The sequence below is a fragment of the Oncorhynchus gorbuscha genome, linkage group LG18 (assembly GCF_021184085.1).
Source record: "Oncorhynchus gorbuscha isolate QuinsamMale2020 ecotype Even-year linkage group LG18, OgorEven_v1.0, whole genome shotgun sequence".
In the NCBI taxonomy this organism is placed as follows: domain Eukaryota; kingdom Metazoa; phylum Chordata; class Actinopteri; order Salmoniformes; family Salmonidae; genus Oncorhynchus; species Oncorhynchus gorbuscha.
This window is the reverse complement of record NC_060190.1, coordinates 46,121,416-46,139,523: the sequence shown is the minus strand read 5'-3', so window position 1 is coordinate 46,139,523 and position 18,108 is coordinate 46,121,416. Positions and strand designations below refer to the sequence as shown.

The 18,108-nt window shown below is 44.8% G+C and overlaps 1 protein-coding gene across 1 annotated transcript in view; it reads left to right on the top strand.

Annotated features, from left to right (window-relative positions):
• The window catches only part of tex264a (testis expressed 264, ER-phagy receptor a), a 143,860-nt gene that overhangs the window by 18,497 nt on the left and 107,255 nt on the right, over window positions 1-18,108 (top strand). The window contains exon 2 of the mRNA XM_046310826.1: window positions 15,872-16,093. Within this exon, the coding sequence (XP_046166782.1) occupies window positions 15,872-16,093 (222 nt within the window). The remainder of the gene's footprint in view (window positions 1-15,871; window positions 16,094-18,108) is intronic.

Below are 18,108 nucleotides of genomic sequence, written 5' to 3'. Positions count from 1 at the left end.
CTACTGTTTAGATTAAGTATTTCAGGCGTTATACATTGGGGGATTTTAAGAGCAACTTTTATTTGCATTAGGTTATTTTTATTTTGACTTGGTAGAAATTAAGAAGGTTATAAATGTGTTATTATGTTCATGTAATGGCACATTGTTTACCACTAGATGGCAGTGATTGCGTGCCTATTGCAGAGGAATATTTGCAGGAATGCACACAAACACACACACTATTAGCATAACTAACAGGAATCATTTTGCATACGCAAACCCTATTAGCATAACTAACAGGAATCATTTTGCATACATGCATTGCATGTCATTTTGATATTAGGCTAAGCATCTAAATTTGACTTCGATCTATAGCCAGTCTGTCCATTATTAGTCTGATGTGGTCACTCTGAGGTGACTGGCATCCACTCTTTTCTATGTTGGGCCATCACAGTCACAACCCAGACAGCCAATTAGCTTTAGGCCTGGCTGGCTCTCCTGTCCGGGCTGCCCAGTGACGGGCTGGCAGGCAGCAGGTCTTTGTGTGTGTGTGTGTGTGTGTGTGTGTGTGTGTGTGTGTGTGTGTGTGTGTGTGTGTGTGACTTTTAATTGGTGCAATTCTCTGGTCTCATTATCACACAGGCCCGGGGTCCTAACGGGCTGCTGACACAGGTCAGGTCTTAGGTCAGTCAACCTCATAGGAGAAGCAGCAGACTACACACTGGACAGGTAGGCATGTAGACCACAGCGATGTCATTGTTTCCTCAACTTATTGGACCGTTTGAGTGGAGAGACATCAGGTCTATGGTGCTCTCTAGTGTGGTGTATAGGGAGAGGTCCAGGGGAAAGCAGACAGACTCCCTGACTGATGTGATTGGCCACAGTCATTAAATGGATGCTTAAAGGGATACTTAAAGGGATATTACTTCCCCAGAGTCACATGGATACCATTTTTGAGTATCTGTGTCAAGAATGAAGGAAGTTAGAGGTAGTTTTGCAAGCCAAAGCTAACTTGCTTTAGCGCAAAGACTGGAAGTCTATGGGTATCTGCTAGCATGCTTCCAGTCATTCTGCTAACGCTAGTTAATTATTGCGCTAGTTAGCAACTTCCTTCAAACTGCACTCACAGTCTGAGAGTAACAGAGTTGTACAGATGATCATGATCAGTGCAGGTAAGTGTCATATTCACGATTTCTCTGTGCTGATCAAAGGTTGTCTAAACCAGCCCTGACACTGCACCAAAACAGAATCCAAACCTGCCATGTTGTGTGTATCCAGTATCCACCCACATGCTGGAAGTCCAGTTTGTAGCAGTAGCTTACTATTGCAGCCAGCAGCCCAACTCCTACTGCCTCCCAGTCACAACCAGGAGAAAATCAGATTTCATATGCGTCGTGATATTGAGGATGTGAGTGGGAAACGGCTGAAGGAGAGAGAGAAAAGAGGCGTAAAGCTGCCTCGACCAAGGAGTGTAAATTTGCAGGAGTCTGACCTTCTTGAGAGGTTGGCTGGCGAGCGGAGAAGAGCGACGCTCTGACTCATCAATAGGAATCTCAGATCAGAGCGCCCAGCGCCGTGGCACTACCGGTCAAATTGATTAGCATTTTAGCGCCTGTCGACAGCTACAAACATGAAAGTGATGCTTCCGGCAAGGAGTTACCTTTTTTCAAGGGGATGTAAAATGAGGGATGAATAGGCCCATGCCTTTTTAAAAATGCTCTGAAATGTCTAGTTCCCGCAGGATTCTTAAGTCAACACCATGATGCATGAACAATATGTCTAGTCCCAACGCCACAGTTTTCCCATGAAAGTTAATGGAGGTCTCTGTAGTGGGACTGACTGCATCAGGATCACAGGAGTAGGTGTACAGCAGGACTCATTACATGGGGGAGTTTTGGTCACTTGAACACTTATTTCACACCTGGAGTATAATGTTGATATTTTACACTGTTTACCAATGTCATAAAGACTAGGGCTGTATAATGATACCAGTATCACAGGTATTCCCAAACTGGTGTGTGCGCAATGCCATCGGGGTACGCCAAATAAAAATGTGATTCACATTAAAGAAAATATCTTTACATTTTCAAACAGTCCATTTATATTTTCCAATGGGGTTATACATTTGGGTGAGGTTTTTTTCTCGCCTGAGTAGCCTCGTTTCGCCGAATAAAATTAAACCACCACTTTTAATCATGGCAAGCCGACTGGAAACATGACTGAATACAAAGAGTAATTATTCCCTCCGCAAGGCAATCAAACAAGCAAAGCGTCAGTATAGAGACAAAGTAGAGTCGCAATTCAACGGCTCAAACACGAGACGTATGTGGCAGGGTCTACAGTCAATCACGGATTACAAAAAGAAAACCAGCCCCGGCGCGGACATCGACGTCTTGCTCCCAGACAAATTAGCCAACTTCTTTGCTCGCATTGAGGATACTGCCTGCTACCAAAGCCTGTGGGCTCTCCTTCCCCATGGCCAACGTGAGTAAAACATTTAAACGTGTTAACCCTCGCAAGGCTGCCGGCCCAGACGGCATCCCTAGTCGCGTTCTCAGAGCATTCGCAGACCAGCTGGCATGTTTACGGACATATTCAATCAACCCTTATCTCAGTCTCGACCCCACCCTGTGCAACTGGATCCTGGACTTTCTGACAGGCTGCCCCCAGGTGTTGAGGATAGGAAACCTCCACCCTGCTGATCCTCAACACTGGGGCCCCACAAGGGTGCATTCTCATCCCTCTCCTGTACTCCCTGTTCACCCATGACTGTGTGGCCATGCACAACTCCAACTCAATCATCAATTTTGCAGACGACACCACAGTGGTAGGCTTGATTACCAACAACAGTGAGACGGCCTACAGGGAGGAGATGAGGAGTGTGGTGTCAGGAAAATACCCTCTCGCTTCATGAAACAGCAGACGGAGCATCCCCCCATCCACATTGACGGGAAAGTAGTGGAAAAGGTGAATAGTTTTAAGTTCCTCGGTGTACACATCACGGACAAACTGAAATGGTCCACCCGCACAGACAATGTGGTGAAGAAGGTGCAACAGTGCCTCTTCAACCTCAGGAGGCTGAATAAATTTGTCTTGTCACCTAAAACACTCACAAACATTTACAGATGTACAATTGAGAGCATTCTGTCGGGCTGTATCACCGCCTGGTACAGCAATGTCTCCGCCCACAACCGCAAGGTTCTCCAGAGGGTAGTTCGGTCTGCACAACGCATCACCGGGGCAAAATACCTGCCCTTCAGGACACCTACAGCACCCGATGTCACAGGAAAGCCAAAAAGATCATCAAGGACAACAACCACCCAAGCCACTGCCTGTTCACCCCGCTATCATCCAGAAGGCAAGGTCAGTACAGGTGCATCAAAGCTGGGACCGAGACTGAAAAACGGCTTCCATCTCAAGGCCATCAGACTGTTAAACAGCCATCACTAAGAGAGTGGCTGCTGCCAACATACAGACTCAAATCTCTTGCCACTTTAATAAATTTAATAAATGTATTTTGTAATGGTATCACTAGTCACTTTAAATAACGGCATTTTATTAATGTCTACATATCCTACATTACTCATCTCATATGTATATACTGTATACTCTACCATCTACTGCATCTTGCCTATGCCGCACGGACATCGCTCATCCATATATTTATACAGTTGAAGTCGGAGGTTTAAATACACTTAGGTTGGATTCATAAAAACTTGTTTTTCAACCACTCCACAAATTTCTTGTGAACAAACTATTGTTTTGGCATGTCGGTTAGGACATCTACTTTGTGCATGACACAAGTCATTTTTCCAACAATTGTTTACAGACAGATTATTTCACTTAAAATTCACTGGATCAAAATTCCAGTGGGTCAGAAGTTTACATACACAGAGTTGACTGTGCCTTTAAACAGCTTGGAATGTCCAGAAAATGCATGGCTTGAGAAGCTTCTGATAGGCTGATCATTTGAGTCAATTGGAGGTGTATCTGTGGATGTATTTCAAGGCCTACCTTCAAACTCAGTGCCTCTTTGCTTGACATTATGGGAAAATCAAAATAAATCAGCCAAGACCTCAGAAAAAAATGGTAGACCTCCACAAGTCTGGTTCATCCTTTCGAGCAATTTCCAAATGCCTGAAGGTACCACATTCATCTGTAACAACAGAGATGAACGTACTTTGGTGCAAAAAGTGCAAATCAATCCCAGAACAGCAGCAAGGACCTTGTGAAGATGCTGGAGGAAACCGGTACAAAAGTATCTATATCCACAGTAAAACGAGTCCTATATCGACATAACCTGAAAGACCGCTCAGCAAGGAAGAAGCCACTGCTCCAAAACCGTCATAAAAAGTCAGACTACGGTTTGCAACTGCACATGGTGACAAAGGTCGTACTGTTTGGAGAAGTGTCCTCTGGTCTGATGAAACAAAAATATAAATTTTTCGCCATAATGATCATGGTTATGTTTAGAGGAAAAAGGGAGAGGCTTGCAAGCCGAAGAACACCATCCCAAACGTGAAGCAAAGGGGTGGCAGCATCATGTTGTGGGGGTGCTTTGCCGCATGAGGGACTGGTGCACTTCACAAAATTGATGGCATCACGAGGTAGGAAGATAATGTGGATATATTGAAGCAACATCTCAAGACATCAGTCAGGAAGTTAAAGCATTGTTGTAAATGGGTCTTCCAAATGGACAATGACCCCAAGCATACTTCCAAAGTTGTGGCAAATGGCTTAAGGAAAACAAAGTCAAGGTGGCCATCACAAAGCCCTGACCTCAATCCTACAGAACATTTGTGGGCAGAACTGGAAAAGCATGTGCGAGCAAGGAGGCCTACAAACCTGACTCAGTTACACCAGCCCTGTCATGAGGAATGGGCCAAAATTCACTCAACTTATTGTGAGAAGCTTGTGGAAGGCTACCAGAAACGTTTGACCCACTGGGAATGTGATGAAAGAAATTAAAGCTGAAATAAATCATTCTCTGTGCTAATATTCTGACATTTCACATTCTTAAGATAAAGTGGTGATCCTAACTGACCTAAAACAGGGAATTTTTATTAGGATTAAATGTCAGGAATTTTGAAAAACCGAGTTTAAATGTAATTGGCTAAGGTGTACGTAAACTTCCGATTTCAACTGTATGTACATATTCTTATTTATCCTTTTACATTTGTGTGTATAAGGTAGTCGTTGTGAATTTGTTAGATTACTAGATAGATTTTACTGCACTGTCGGAGCTAGAAGTACAAGCATTTTGCAACACTCGCATTAACATCTGCTAACCATGTGTATGTGACCAATAAAATTAGATTTGATTTGGTGATTTGAAGACTGTTTATCCAATTGGCAATGGAATCGAAACCCAGTCACACATCAGTGGTACAATGCAGTAGTAAATCATTTTTTGTGCATGTATCCCGCCTCCAGCAGACAACTCAGGGAAGCAGGGAAGTCTCAGTGCATCCTTGGAGAGTGTGTGGACAGCTGTTTCTCTGTGAGAGCCATTGGGGGCCCTTGACCCTTCAGGACCGAGGTTTAGGACTTGAGTTTCATGAGCCGTTGCTTACTAGCCTAGCGTTAACACGATGACTAGATCTCTACAGGTACGCTAGCAGGAGTTCAAATCAAGCATAACCATACTCATGTGGGTTTTAATTATCGCTACCATATTGTAATTATGTTAAAAACTATTGTCTTTCTAAAGTAGTGATGATTGACAGATAGTCTAGGCAAACTGCCAGTTGTTTTGGATTTGAATCCATCCACATACACAATAAATTGACCATCACAGCCTCAATGTTTTCCGTACTGCTTTTATTTGCATGCATACTTTAGTTGCTGCCACATTAATTTGTCCTGAAATAGACCAACACCATAAGATACAGTACATGCAGTTTCTCCGCTGTGAAGCCCCATTAGTTTCAATTTCAGTCAGCCTGGGAATCTATTGTCTGTGTCGTGGGTCTATGGGGGGCTAATGGTTTCTAATCAGACACCTTAACAACAGCAGCAACTGACAGGCCGTCTCTCATCTCACACAAAATGGCAGGGAGAAGCACTTGAATACTGGAGCTCTTTTTGTTTGAATGTGTCCCCCTGTTCTCTCAATCTCCTCTCCTCACTCTGTGTCATTGACTTTGCTCTGTTCTCTGTGGATCGATATCTCGTCTACTCCATAGCCCAAATCTGTAACACTTTATTTGAAAGGTCCATAATAAACCATTTTTCTAAGACATTTTTAAGACATTTATAAACATTTTGCTCACCATGCATTAGTCATTACTCACACATTTGTAAATGTTACTAAGCTAGTTATTTACACGTGTATATATTCTCAGTTTATTAGGTACACCACCCCGTTCACTTAAATGGTTCCCTCCCACAGACAGTGAGTCACGTGGCTGTGGTTTGCTATATAAAGCAGGCAGACAGCCATCGAGGCATTCAGTTACTGTTCGATCGAACTTTTGAATGGGCTAAATGAGTGACCTTTGCGCGTGTTATGATTGTCGGTGCCTGGCATGCTTGTTCCAGTAACTCAGAAACGGCCATCATCCTGGGCTTTTCATGCATAACATTTTTTTACGTTTACCGTAAACAAAAATCATCCAGTCAGCTGCTGCCCTGTGGGGAAAAAACAGCTTGTTGCTAAGAGGTCAGAGGAGAACAGCAAGAATTGTACAAGCTAACAGGCGGGCCACTAACAGGCAAATAATGGCGCAGTACAACAGTGTTGTGCAGAACGTCATCTCAGAACGCACAACGCATCGGTGTTTGTCACCGATGGACTATCGCAGCAGACAACCAGAGCACACCTGGTTCCACTCCTATCAGCTATAAACAAGATGAAGCGACTCTAGTGGGCACGCGATCACCAACACTGCACTTTTGTGGAGTGGAAAACATTGCCTGGTCTGACAAATCCCGATTCCTGTTGCGTCATGCTGAAGGCAGAATCAGGATGTGGCGTAAGCAGCAGTCCATGGCCCCAAATGGTACGGGTTGGTGGTGTTATCGTGTGGGAAATGTTTTCCTGGCACACGTTAGGTCCCTTGATACCAATTAAGCAACGTTTCCATGCCCCAAAGAATTAAAGCTGTTCTGGAGGCAAAGGGGGGTCCGACCCAGTGCTAGATGAACTGGCCACTGAGTGTATACCTAATAAACTGCCCACTGAGTGTATACTGCAGAAATGTCTACCAAAGGCATGCTATCTTTTTGTGAGAAATTACACTGGTGGTCACTCAACATTTCTAATGTATAAACTGCACTCACTTTAGATTAAGGACTGCAAAAATACTTTACAAATGATCAGTAAATGGCTTATTCATGATTAATAAATGGTGAACACACATTTTATAAATGCTTTATAAATTATTTATTACAGAGCCTTAAAATAAAGTGCTACCCCCAATATAGTCGGACTGCACAAATAGGCTATACTACACGCCATAATTGTAAACTCCCATGCAGAAAAGCAATTTTCTAGAATAGGCATTGATGTGAATTGTTTGTCAACTACTCTGCTGTTCATCCAGAGATGTGGGTGAGTTTTGTGCTTGTTTACTGCGCTCCACTTCACAGACTCTGTTGTCGTCCATCATTTTCTCATATATTACTGAAGACATTAATGTTAAGGAGGATGCTGAGGTCAATAGGCTCCAAATTCACATATCTATTGACTGTAGTGCAGTGTTGGTTCACAATCACACAGCCTCTCAGCTCCATCCATCCCATCACAACAGTCAGTCAACACGTGTACCACGTTATCCTGTTTCTGGGGCACTTTCTACTTATTGTAACGATATTCATCTTCCTCTGACGAGGAGTATGAAGGATCGGACCAATGTGCAGTGTGGTACGTGTCCATGTTGATAATTTATTAACATTGAACACCAAAAACAAAATAACAAGGAGAACAAACGAAACAGTTCTGTCTGGTAAAGACACAGAGACAGAAATCACCCACAACTAAAATGGGGAAAACAGGCTACCTAAGTATGATTCTCAATCAGAGACAACGAATGACACCTGCCTCTGATTGAGAACCATACCAGGCCAAACACATAAATATTACATAGAAAAAAGAACACAGACTACCCACCCCAACTCACGCCCTGACCAAACTAACACAAAGACATAATAAAGGAACTAAGGTCAGAACGTGACACTTATTTTGGACTACACAAGCTAACCAAGACAGATAATATTTAAGGATGCACTGATATCGGATGCCGATATCCAATATTTTAATTAATGGCTTTCGCCTTTGAGTTGTCTCGCTGAAATGTTCTTCCTCTTTCAAATGACTGCTCGACTTGAACTTGTTTAGTTGTTGGAAGTGTGCACTTATGCACTTAGCATTTTCCTGCTTTTGTTCTTTGTAGTGCTGTATTTTTTTGTGGCGTCATTACATCGTCTATTTACGTCATATAGGTCTGCACGTCAGCTTTGTTGCCGACGCATTTCTAGCTAATAATGTCCGATTCCGATATGCTCACCGACATGTTGTGCATCCCTAGAAAATTGATAGAGGGCATTGCTGTAGTTTGAAACCACAGTGCTAAATCAACTACAATGAGGACACTAACGGTTTTCCCCCTGCTGTGACTGGAGGGGTGATTGTGGTGAACCCTGCCACCAGAGCCCAGAGAGGAAAGAACCCCACCTTACTGTGTGTTACGCTTAGAGAAACCCTGTGTGCTACTCTGGCATCTGTCAACAAAAGGGGCTGATTTCCCCATACCCAGATTAAGATTAAATGTCTCTCAATGAGGAATCTCCATTGTCATCTTTATTCCAGGACTAGTATTAATCTGTATCTGGAAAACGGGTCTAATGAGTGGTGTTGAGTGGACATCATGTAGGCCACACATAGACAGCGAGCTGATGATCCAGTTCTGATCCAGCATGTTAACCCTTCTCCAGGATTTATCAGGGGGCTAAATGATCCCATGTTGCCAATCCAGCCTAATATATTGTTGATTGTTGGCCTACCTGGCTGTTACATTTTCATGGGTGTGATTATTGGCTAGGCAGAGTGCATGGAGCTCCATCATTATGTACCTCTCTTCTCTTCTGGGACTGTAATACAGAGGTTGGACCTCTCTCCTCCTAGCTGAAAAACAAGTGTGTGTGTGTGTGTGCCCCCCCCCAGTCCTCCCAAAAGCGCTAACGCTTTAGCGATGAGCGATTTGAAAGCGGGCCGATTATTGAGAAGAATTAATTCCCAGAAGTGGGAGAGGGAAGAGCACAGAGGGCCCAGGAGCGGGGAATATGAGGAGAGTAAATCCTCATTACGTGTCTGCTAATAAAGAACTACCACGGCCAGCCCTACCTTTTCTATTGTTGGAGAGCCCCCATCCGTCAGAAAAGGCCCTATCACCTCCAAGCAAAGAATTTCTTTCAAAATGACTTTTCTTCTCAACAGGTCTCAGGAGACCTGGCTTAGAGAGGAACCGGGGCAGAGAGGAGAAGAAGGGCACCAATTCTTGAAACAAAGCTATCTTGGATTCCCATGGGCAATAAAGTCAGCCTGATGAGTCTGCATTAGGAAACAATAAGCATTTTAAAGCATGGGGGGAAGAATAAACAATGACTGCACATTTGCACATAATAATCACAGCTTCAGGTTCTGGCAGTTTGTGTAAATTCTGGCTGATGTTCTTGGTGGTGGAGATGTGGTTGAGTTTACACCGTTTGATTAATCTGTGTCGATGAGCTTCTCAGCATACCCTCATCCAACTCCCCCTCTGTTCCTCTGATGATTTAGAGGTTAACCCAGGCCCTGTGTGTCTCCAGGCGCTCTCATTTGTTGACTTCTGCAACCGTAAAAGCCTTGGGTTCATGCATGTTAACATCAGATGCCTCATCCCTAAGTTTGCTTTATTCACTGCTTTAGCATGCTCTGCTAACCCTAATGTGTCTGAATCCTGGCTTAGGAAGACCACCAAAAATGCTTAAATTTCCATCCCCAATTACAACATTTTCCGTCAAGACGGAACTGCTAAAGGGGTTGGAATTGCAATCTACTGTAGAGAGAGCCTGCAGAGTTCTGTCATACTATCCAGGTCTATGCCCAAACAGTTCGAGCTTCTACTTTTAAAGATCCAGCTCTCCAGAAATAAGTCACTCACTGTTGCCTCTTGTTATAGACCCCCCTCAGCTCCCAGCTGTGCCCTGGACACCATATTTGAGTTGATTGTCCCTCATCTAACGTCACAGTTCATACAGCTAGGTGACCTAAATTGGGATATGCCAATCTCACACCAATTATCAAGGAACCTACCCTACAACCCCAAATCCATAAACATGGGCACCCTCATAGATATCATCCTGACCAACTTGCCCTCTCAATACACCTCTGCTGTTTTCAAGCAGAATCTCAGCGAACACTGCCTGCGTCTGTTATGGGTCCGCGGTCAAATGACCACCCCTCATCACTGTCAAACGCTCCCTAAAACATATCTGCCAGCAGGCCTTTCTAATCAACCTGGCCCGGGTATCCTGGAAGAATATTGACCTCATCCCGGCAGTAGAGGATGCCTGGTTGTTCGTTAAAAGTGCTTTCCTCACCATCTTAAATAAACATGCCCCTTTTAAAAAAATGTAGAACTAAGAACAGATATAGCCCTTGGTTCACCCCAGACTTGACTGCCCTTTACACTTGATACAGCCCGACAGGATGCTCTCGATTGTGCATCTGTAAAAGTTTGAGTGTTTTTGGTGACAAGCCAAATTTCTTCAGCCTCCTGAGGTTGAAGAGGCACTGTTGCGCCTTCACGACGCTGTCTGTGTGGGTGGACCATTTCAGTTTGTCCGTGATGTGTACGCCGAGGAACTTAACTTTCCACCTTCTCCACTACTGTCCAGTCGATGTGGGTAGGGGGGTGCTCCCTCTGCTGTTTCCTGAAGTCCACAATCATCTCCTTTGTTTTGTTGACTTTGAGTGAGAGGTTATTTTCCTGACACGAGATGGCCCTGACCTCCTCCCTGTAGGCCGTCTCGTTGTTGTTGGCAATCAAGCCTACCACTGTAGTGTCGGCTGCAAACTTGATGATTGAGTTGGAGGTGTGCATGGTCATGGGTGAACAGGGAGTACAGGAGAGGGCTGAGAACGCACCCTTGTGGGGCCCCAGTGTTGAGGATCAGCGGGGTGGAGATGTTGTTTCCTACCCTCAACACCTGGGGGCGTCCCGTCAGGAAGTCCAGGACCCAGTTACACAGGGCGAGGGTCTCGAGCTTAATGACGAGTTTGGAGGGTACTATGGTGTTAAATGCTGAGCTGTAGTCAATAAACAGCATTCTTACATAGGTATTCCTCTTGTCCAGATGGGTTTGGGCAGTTTGATTGCGATTGAGGACCTATTGTAAGACCTATTGGGGTAGTAAGCTAATTGGAGTGGGTCTAGGGTGTCAGGTAGGGTGGAGGTGATATGATCCTTCACTGGCAACTGCTCTTAAATGCTAGTAAAACTAAATGCATGCTCTTCAACTGATCGCTGCCCTCACCCGCCCTCCCGACTAGCATCACTACTCTGGATGGTTCTGACTTAGAATACAGTGGGGCAAAAACGTATTTAGTCAGTCACCAATTGTGCAAGTGGAAAATAAGTAATTGGTCAATAACAAAAGTTTCTCAATACTTTGTTATATACCCTTTGTTGGCAATGACAGAGGTCAAATGTTTTCTGTAAGTCTTCACAAGGTTTTCACACACTGTTGCTGGTATTTTGGCACATTCCTCCATGCAGATCTCCTCTAGAGCAGTGATGTTTTGGGGCTGTTGCTGGGCAACACGGACTTTCAACTCCCTCCAAAGATTTTCTATGGGGTTGAGATCTGGAAACTGGCTAGGCCACTCCAGGACCTTAAAATACTTCTTACGAAGCCACTCCTTCGTTGCCCGGGCGGTGTGTTTGGGATCATTGTCATGCTGAAAGACCCAGCCACGTTTCATCTTCAATGCCCTTGCTGATGGAAGGAGGTTTTCACTCAAAATCATCTCATGATACATGGCCCCATTCATTCTTTCCTTTACATGGATCAGTCGTCCTGGTCCCTTTGCAGAAAAACAGCCCCAAAGCTGATGCAACTCAGCATTCTTTGTCCTCCAAACACGACGAGTTGAGTTTTTATCAAAAAGTTATATTTTGGTTTCATCTGACCATATGACATTCTTCCAATCTTCTTCTGGATCATCCAAATGCTCTCTAGCAAACTTTAGACGGGCCTGGACATGTACTGGCTTAAGCAGGGGGTCACGTCTGGCACTGCAGGATTTGAGTCCCTGGCGGTGTAGTGTGTTACTGATGGTAGGCTTTGTTACTTTGGTCCCAGCTCTCTGCAGGTCATTCACTAGGTCCCCCCGTGTGGTTCTGGGATTTTTGCTCACTGTTCTTGTGATCATTTGCGTGGAGCCCCAGATCGAGGGAGATTATCAGTAGTATTCTATGTCTTCCATTTCCTAATAATTGCTCCCACAGTTGATTTCTTCAAACCAAGCTGCTTACCTATTGCAGATTCAGTCTTCCCAGCCTGGTGCAGGTCTAAAATGTTGTTTCTGGTGTCCTTTGACAGCTCTTTGGTCTTGGCCATAGTGGAGTTTGGAGTGTGACTGTTTGAGGTTGTGGACAGGTGTCTTTTATACTGATAACAAGTTCAAACAGGTTCCATTAATACAGGTAACGAGTGAAGGACAGAGGAGCCTCTTAAAGAAAACATTACAGGTCTGTGAGAGCCAGAACTCTTACTTGTTTGTAGGTGACCAAATACTTATTTTCCACCATAATTTGCAAATAAATTCATTAAAAATCATACAATGTGACTTTCTGGATTTGTTTTCTCATTTTGTCTGTCATACTTGAAGTGTACCTATTTACAGGCCTGTGTACCTGTCATAGTTGAAGTGTACCTAAATTACAGGCCTCTCATCTTTTTAAGTGGGAGAACATGCACAATTGGTGGCTGACTAAATACTTTTTTGCCCCACTGTATATCTAGAATCGGCTTCCTATTTCACAACAAAGCATCCTTCACTCATGCTCCCAAACATACCCTCGTAAAACTGACTATCCTACTGATCATTGACTTCGGCGATGTCATTTACAAAATAGCCTCCAAACCCATTGGCTCCAGGTCATCTATAAGTCTTTGCTAGGTAAAACTCCACCTTATCTCAGCTCACTGGTCACCATAGCAACACCCACCCGTAGCACACACTCCAGCAGGTATATTTCACTGGTCATCCCCAAAGCCAACACTTCCTTTGGCTGCCTTTCCTTCCAGTTCACTGCTGCCAATGACTGGAACGAATTTCAAAAATCACTGAAGCTGGACACTTATATCTCCCTCACTAACTTTAAGCGTCAGCTGTCAGAGCAGCTTACCAATTGCTGCAGCTGTACACAGCCCATCTGTAAATAGCCCATCCAACCAACTACCTACCTCATCCCATATTTGTTTTTGTTTTTCTGCTCTTTTGCACACCAGTATCTCTACTTGCACATCCTCATCTGCACATATCACTCCAGTCTAAATTGCAACATTTTAATTACTTCGCCACTATTGGCCTATTTATTGCCTTACCTTCTTACTTAATTTGCTCACACTGTACACAGACTGTTCTATTATGTTGTTGACTGTATGTTTGTTTATCCCATGTGTTGTTTTTGTTGCACTGCTTTATCTTGGCCAGGTCGCAGTTGTAAATGAGAACTTGTTCTCGACTGGCCCTATCTGTTGAAATAAAATAAAATACGCTGAATTGGTTTTCTGAGGCTTGGCAAGGCGACTCGACAACTACGCCATCCAATTACGGTGCGGTGAGCTCAACTGTCTTCCAGTTAGCCAACGCACCAGTTGTTCGCCTTGGCCAATCAAAGGTCACTGGCAACTCTCCTTAGCCTCGTCTGTGGACAGACGCAGAGCCCAGTGAAGCCAGCATTGTTTTTCAGAACAACTGTTTATGGAGCCGTGGTTGGCTTTGAGAACACAGCCTGCCTCGGACAGATTGACTGGCAGAATTCTCCCTGTGAGTTTAGATTTTTTAAAGACATAAACCTAACAAATATATACAGAGATACAAGAGAGAGAGAGAAGGATACTCCAATAGCTTCATGGAGTGTTGCTCTTCTCTCCTATTTCCTTTAGTCTCTGGGGTGTGTTATCTGGACTGGAAGAGAGATGAGAAGCAGTGTTGCTGTTTGTGTCTGTTTGAGGATGGGGGGGTGTGTGTGTGTGTGTGTGTGTGTGTGTGTGTGTGTGTGTGTGTGTGTGTGTGTGTGTGTGTGTGTGTGTGTGCGTATGTATGAACTGCTTTGCTTTATCTTGGCCAGGTCGCAATTGTAAATGAGAACTTGTTCTCAACTTGCCTACCTGGTTAAATAAAGGTGAAATAAATCAAATAAATAAAAATGTGTGTGGGCTGTGAGTGATAGGAGCTCTGAATGACATCATTAGCAAGCGAGGGCTACGTTTGGGCAACATGCCGGCCCGTTTCTGAGTCTAGAGCGCGAGGGAATGAGGGAGGGAGAGAGAGATGGTTAGATAGGCCATGGGAGGGCAGCGGTCATTTCTCTCTCCTTTTATTTAAATGGATGTAGCAGTGTCTTATTATAGCCTGGCAGTGTTGACAGGGGACAGTCATTATACACAAGCCCTGTTGACAACACCTTTTATCATGTCGGAAGGTCAACATAAATTACAGTGTACATCCACATCCTGGACCAAAGCAGTGTCCATATGGACCGTTTGGTGTTGATTGTGTACTAAGCTGCTAGGAACACAGCCTTTGTGAATGGCTTTGTTTGCACTGGCTTAAAGCGGAGCAGTAGATCAAATATAACTAGTACGGTCTTGACAGAATAATTCCCTGTCATCTGATGTTGCCTGTGAAGAAGACAGCAGCAGATCCGATGGACAGCCCGCTTACATAATACAGACCGCTCACATAATACAGACCGCTCACATAATACAGACCGCTCACATAATACAGACCGCTCACATAATACAGACCGCTCACATAATACAGACCGCTCACATAATACAGACTGCTCACATAATACAGACTGCTCACATAATACAGACTGCTCACATAATACAGACTGCTCACATAATACAGACCGCTCATATAATACAGACCGCTCACATAATACAGACCGTAAAATACAGACACAGTCACTCATTATATTACTTGCATGGCCCAGCCACTGGTGGGGAAGAGGTGTAAGGATATTAAAGGGATGTTAGTTGGTTGAGGGGTATAGCTCATACCTGGAGAATTGTGACTTCTTTTCACCATCGCTTGACCTTGTATTCCCCTGTACCAGGTCCTAGCCTGGTTTCTTTATGGTGTGAAAACTTGTATTGAATAAGTGTGGCTAGGGGGAGAGTAAGGAGAAAAGGGGGATGAATTGTGAATAGGGGGATGAATTGTGAATGGTATAATTATAAGATGTGTGTGGGGCTGTCAGCGATGTTGATGAGTAGCGCTGGATGCCATCTTTGACCCTGTTCCATGCCAGCCTCCACAGACGGCAACAGTCACATAGAGGAGGACCTTCACAGGCCTACAGCAGCAGTGCCCAGCCAACCAGCCATGTCTCTGAAATCTGGCCCCGTGTCACTCTTCTATCACTGTCTCACCATCTACCAGAAAGCCTGCAGCCAGGCTGGAGCCCAGTGTGATTGACAGCTTACTGTCTGATGTACACGCACACACTGCTGTTTAAAGATTCTCCCATTCCTTCTGCCTTCTGTTGTTTTCTTGTACGAGCTGGTCTGACTGGCAGGCTGGGAGGATGGATGGGGATTTATATGTACTGAGAATATTGAAATCACTTTTTGGTCTCATCTTGTATCCCCCCCACCTCTCTCTCTCTCTCAGGTGCCTGATGACCAGTGTCGCTACATCGTGGGCAGTATCCTGAACGAGGGAGAGGAGCAGCCTGACGAGGAGCTCCAGAAGCTGTACGAAAAGTTTGGCTTCAAGGTGCTGTCCCTTCCTGAGGTGTCCCTGGCTGTGACCACCACCTTCCCTTCCACCACCCCCCTGTCCCACTGGCTGGCGTCCTACAAAGTCTACCCCGAGCTCCACAACTACATCAAGGTATGTACCGTACACTATCATTGGAGTCCTCTTCATTCCTATGTGGTACATACCCTATGGCTTCCGTACAGTTAAGCCACCACATTGAGCCTTTGTTTGTCCTTCTCTGGGATCTTACCTACAAGCCCTTAACCAACAATGCTTTAAAAAGTTTTAAGAAGAAAAAAGTGTTCTGGAAAAAATAGAAAATAAAAGTAATAATTAAACAGCAGCAGCAAAATAACAATAGTGAGGCTATATACAGGGGGTACTGGCAAAAGAGTCAATGTGAGGGGGCACCAGTTGGTCAAGGTAATTGAGTTAAAGTGACTATGCATAGATAATAAACAAAGAGTAGCTGCTGCGTAAAAGATGGTTCTGGGTAATTCCTTTGATTAGCTGTTTAGGAGTCTTTTTGCTTGGGTTTAGAAGCTATTAAGAGGTCTTTTGGACCTGGACTTGGCACTTGACTAGGGTGGCTGGAGTCTCTGACAATTTTTAGTGCCTTCCTCTGACTCCGCATGTTATAGAGGTCCTGGATGGCAGGAAGCTTGGCCCCAGTGATGTACTGGGCCGTCAGAGGCAGAGAAGATGCCATACCAGGCAGTGATGCAACCAGTCAGGGTACTCCCGATGGTGCAGCTGTAGAATATTTTGAGGATCTGAGGACCCATGCCAAATCTTTTCAGTCTCCTGAGGGAGAATAGGCTTTGTTGTGTCCTCTTCATGACTGTCCTAGTGTGTTTGGACCATGATAGTTGGTGATGTGGACACCAAGGAACTTGAAGCTCTTAACCTGCTCCACTGCAGCCCCGTCGATGAGAATGGGGATGTGCTCAGTCCTCCTTTTCCTTTAGTCCACAATCATCTCCTTTGTCTTGATCACATTGAGGGAGAGGTTGTTGTCCTGGCACCACACGGCCAGGTCTCTGACCTCCTCCCTATAGGCTGTCTCATCGTTGTTGGTGATCAGACGTATCACTGTTGTGTAATGGGCAAACTTGATGATGGTGTTGGAGTCGTGCCTGGTCATGCAGTCATGAGTGAACAGGGAGTACAGGAGGAGACTGAGCACACACCCCTGAGGGGCCCGGGTGTTGAGGATCAGCATGGAGGATGTGCTGTTACCTACCCTTAACACCTGGGGGTGGCCCATCAGGAAGTCCAGGATACAGTTGCAGAGGGAGGTGTTTAGTCCCAGGGTCCTTAGCTTAGTGATGAGCTTTGAGGGCACTATGGTGTTGAATGCTTAGCTGTAGTCAATGAATAGCATTCTCACATAGGTGTTCCTTTTGTCCGGGTGGGAACAGGCAGTGTTGAGTGTAATAGAGATTGCTTCATCTGTGGATCTTTTGGGGCAGTATGCAAATTGGAGTGAGTCTAGGGTTTCTGGGATAATGGTGTTGTTGTGAGCCATGACCAGCCTTTCGAAGCACTTCATGGCTACAGACGTAGGCAGGTTACCTTAGTGTTTTTGGGCACAGGGACTATGGTGCTCTCCTTGAAAAATGTATGTATTACATACTCAGTCAGGGACAGGTTGACAATGGCAGTGAAGACAATTGCTAGTTGGTCAGCACATGCTCGGAGTACACGTCCTGGTAATCTGTCTGGCCCTGCAGCCTTGTGAATGATGACCTGTTTAAAGGTCTTACTCACATTGTTAACGAGAGCGTGATCACACAGTCATCCTTAACAGTTGATGCTCTCATGCATGGTTCAGTGTTACTTGCCTCGAAGCGAGCATAGAAGTAATTTAGCTCATCTGGTAGACTTGTGTCACTTGGCACCTCACGGCTGTGCTTCCCTTTGTAGTCTGTAATAGTTTGCAAGCCCTGACACATCCGACGAGCGTCGGAGCCGGTGTAGTACGATTCAAGTTTAGTGCTGTATTGACGCTTTGCCTGTGAGGGTTCGTCGGAGGGCATAGCGGGATTTCTTGTAAGCTTCCACTCCTTGAAAGTGGCAGCTCTACCCTTTTGCTCAGTGGATGTTGCCTGTAGTCCATGGCCTCCAGTTGGGGTATGTGCTTACGG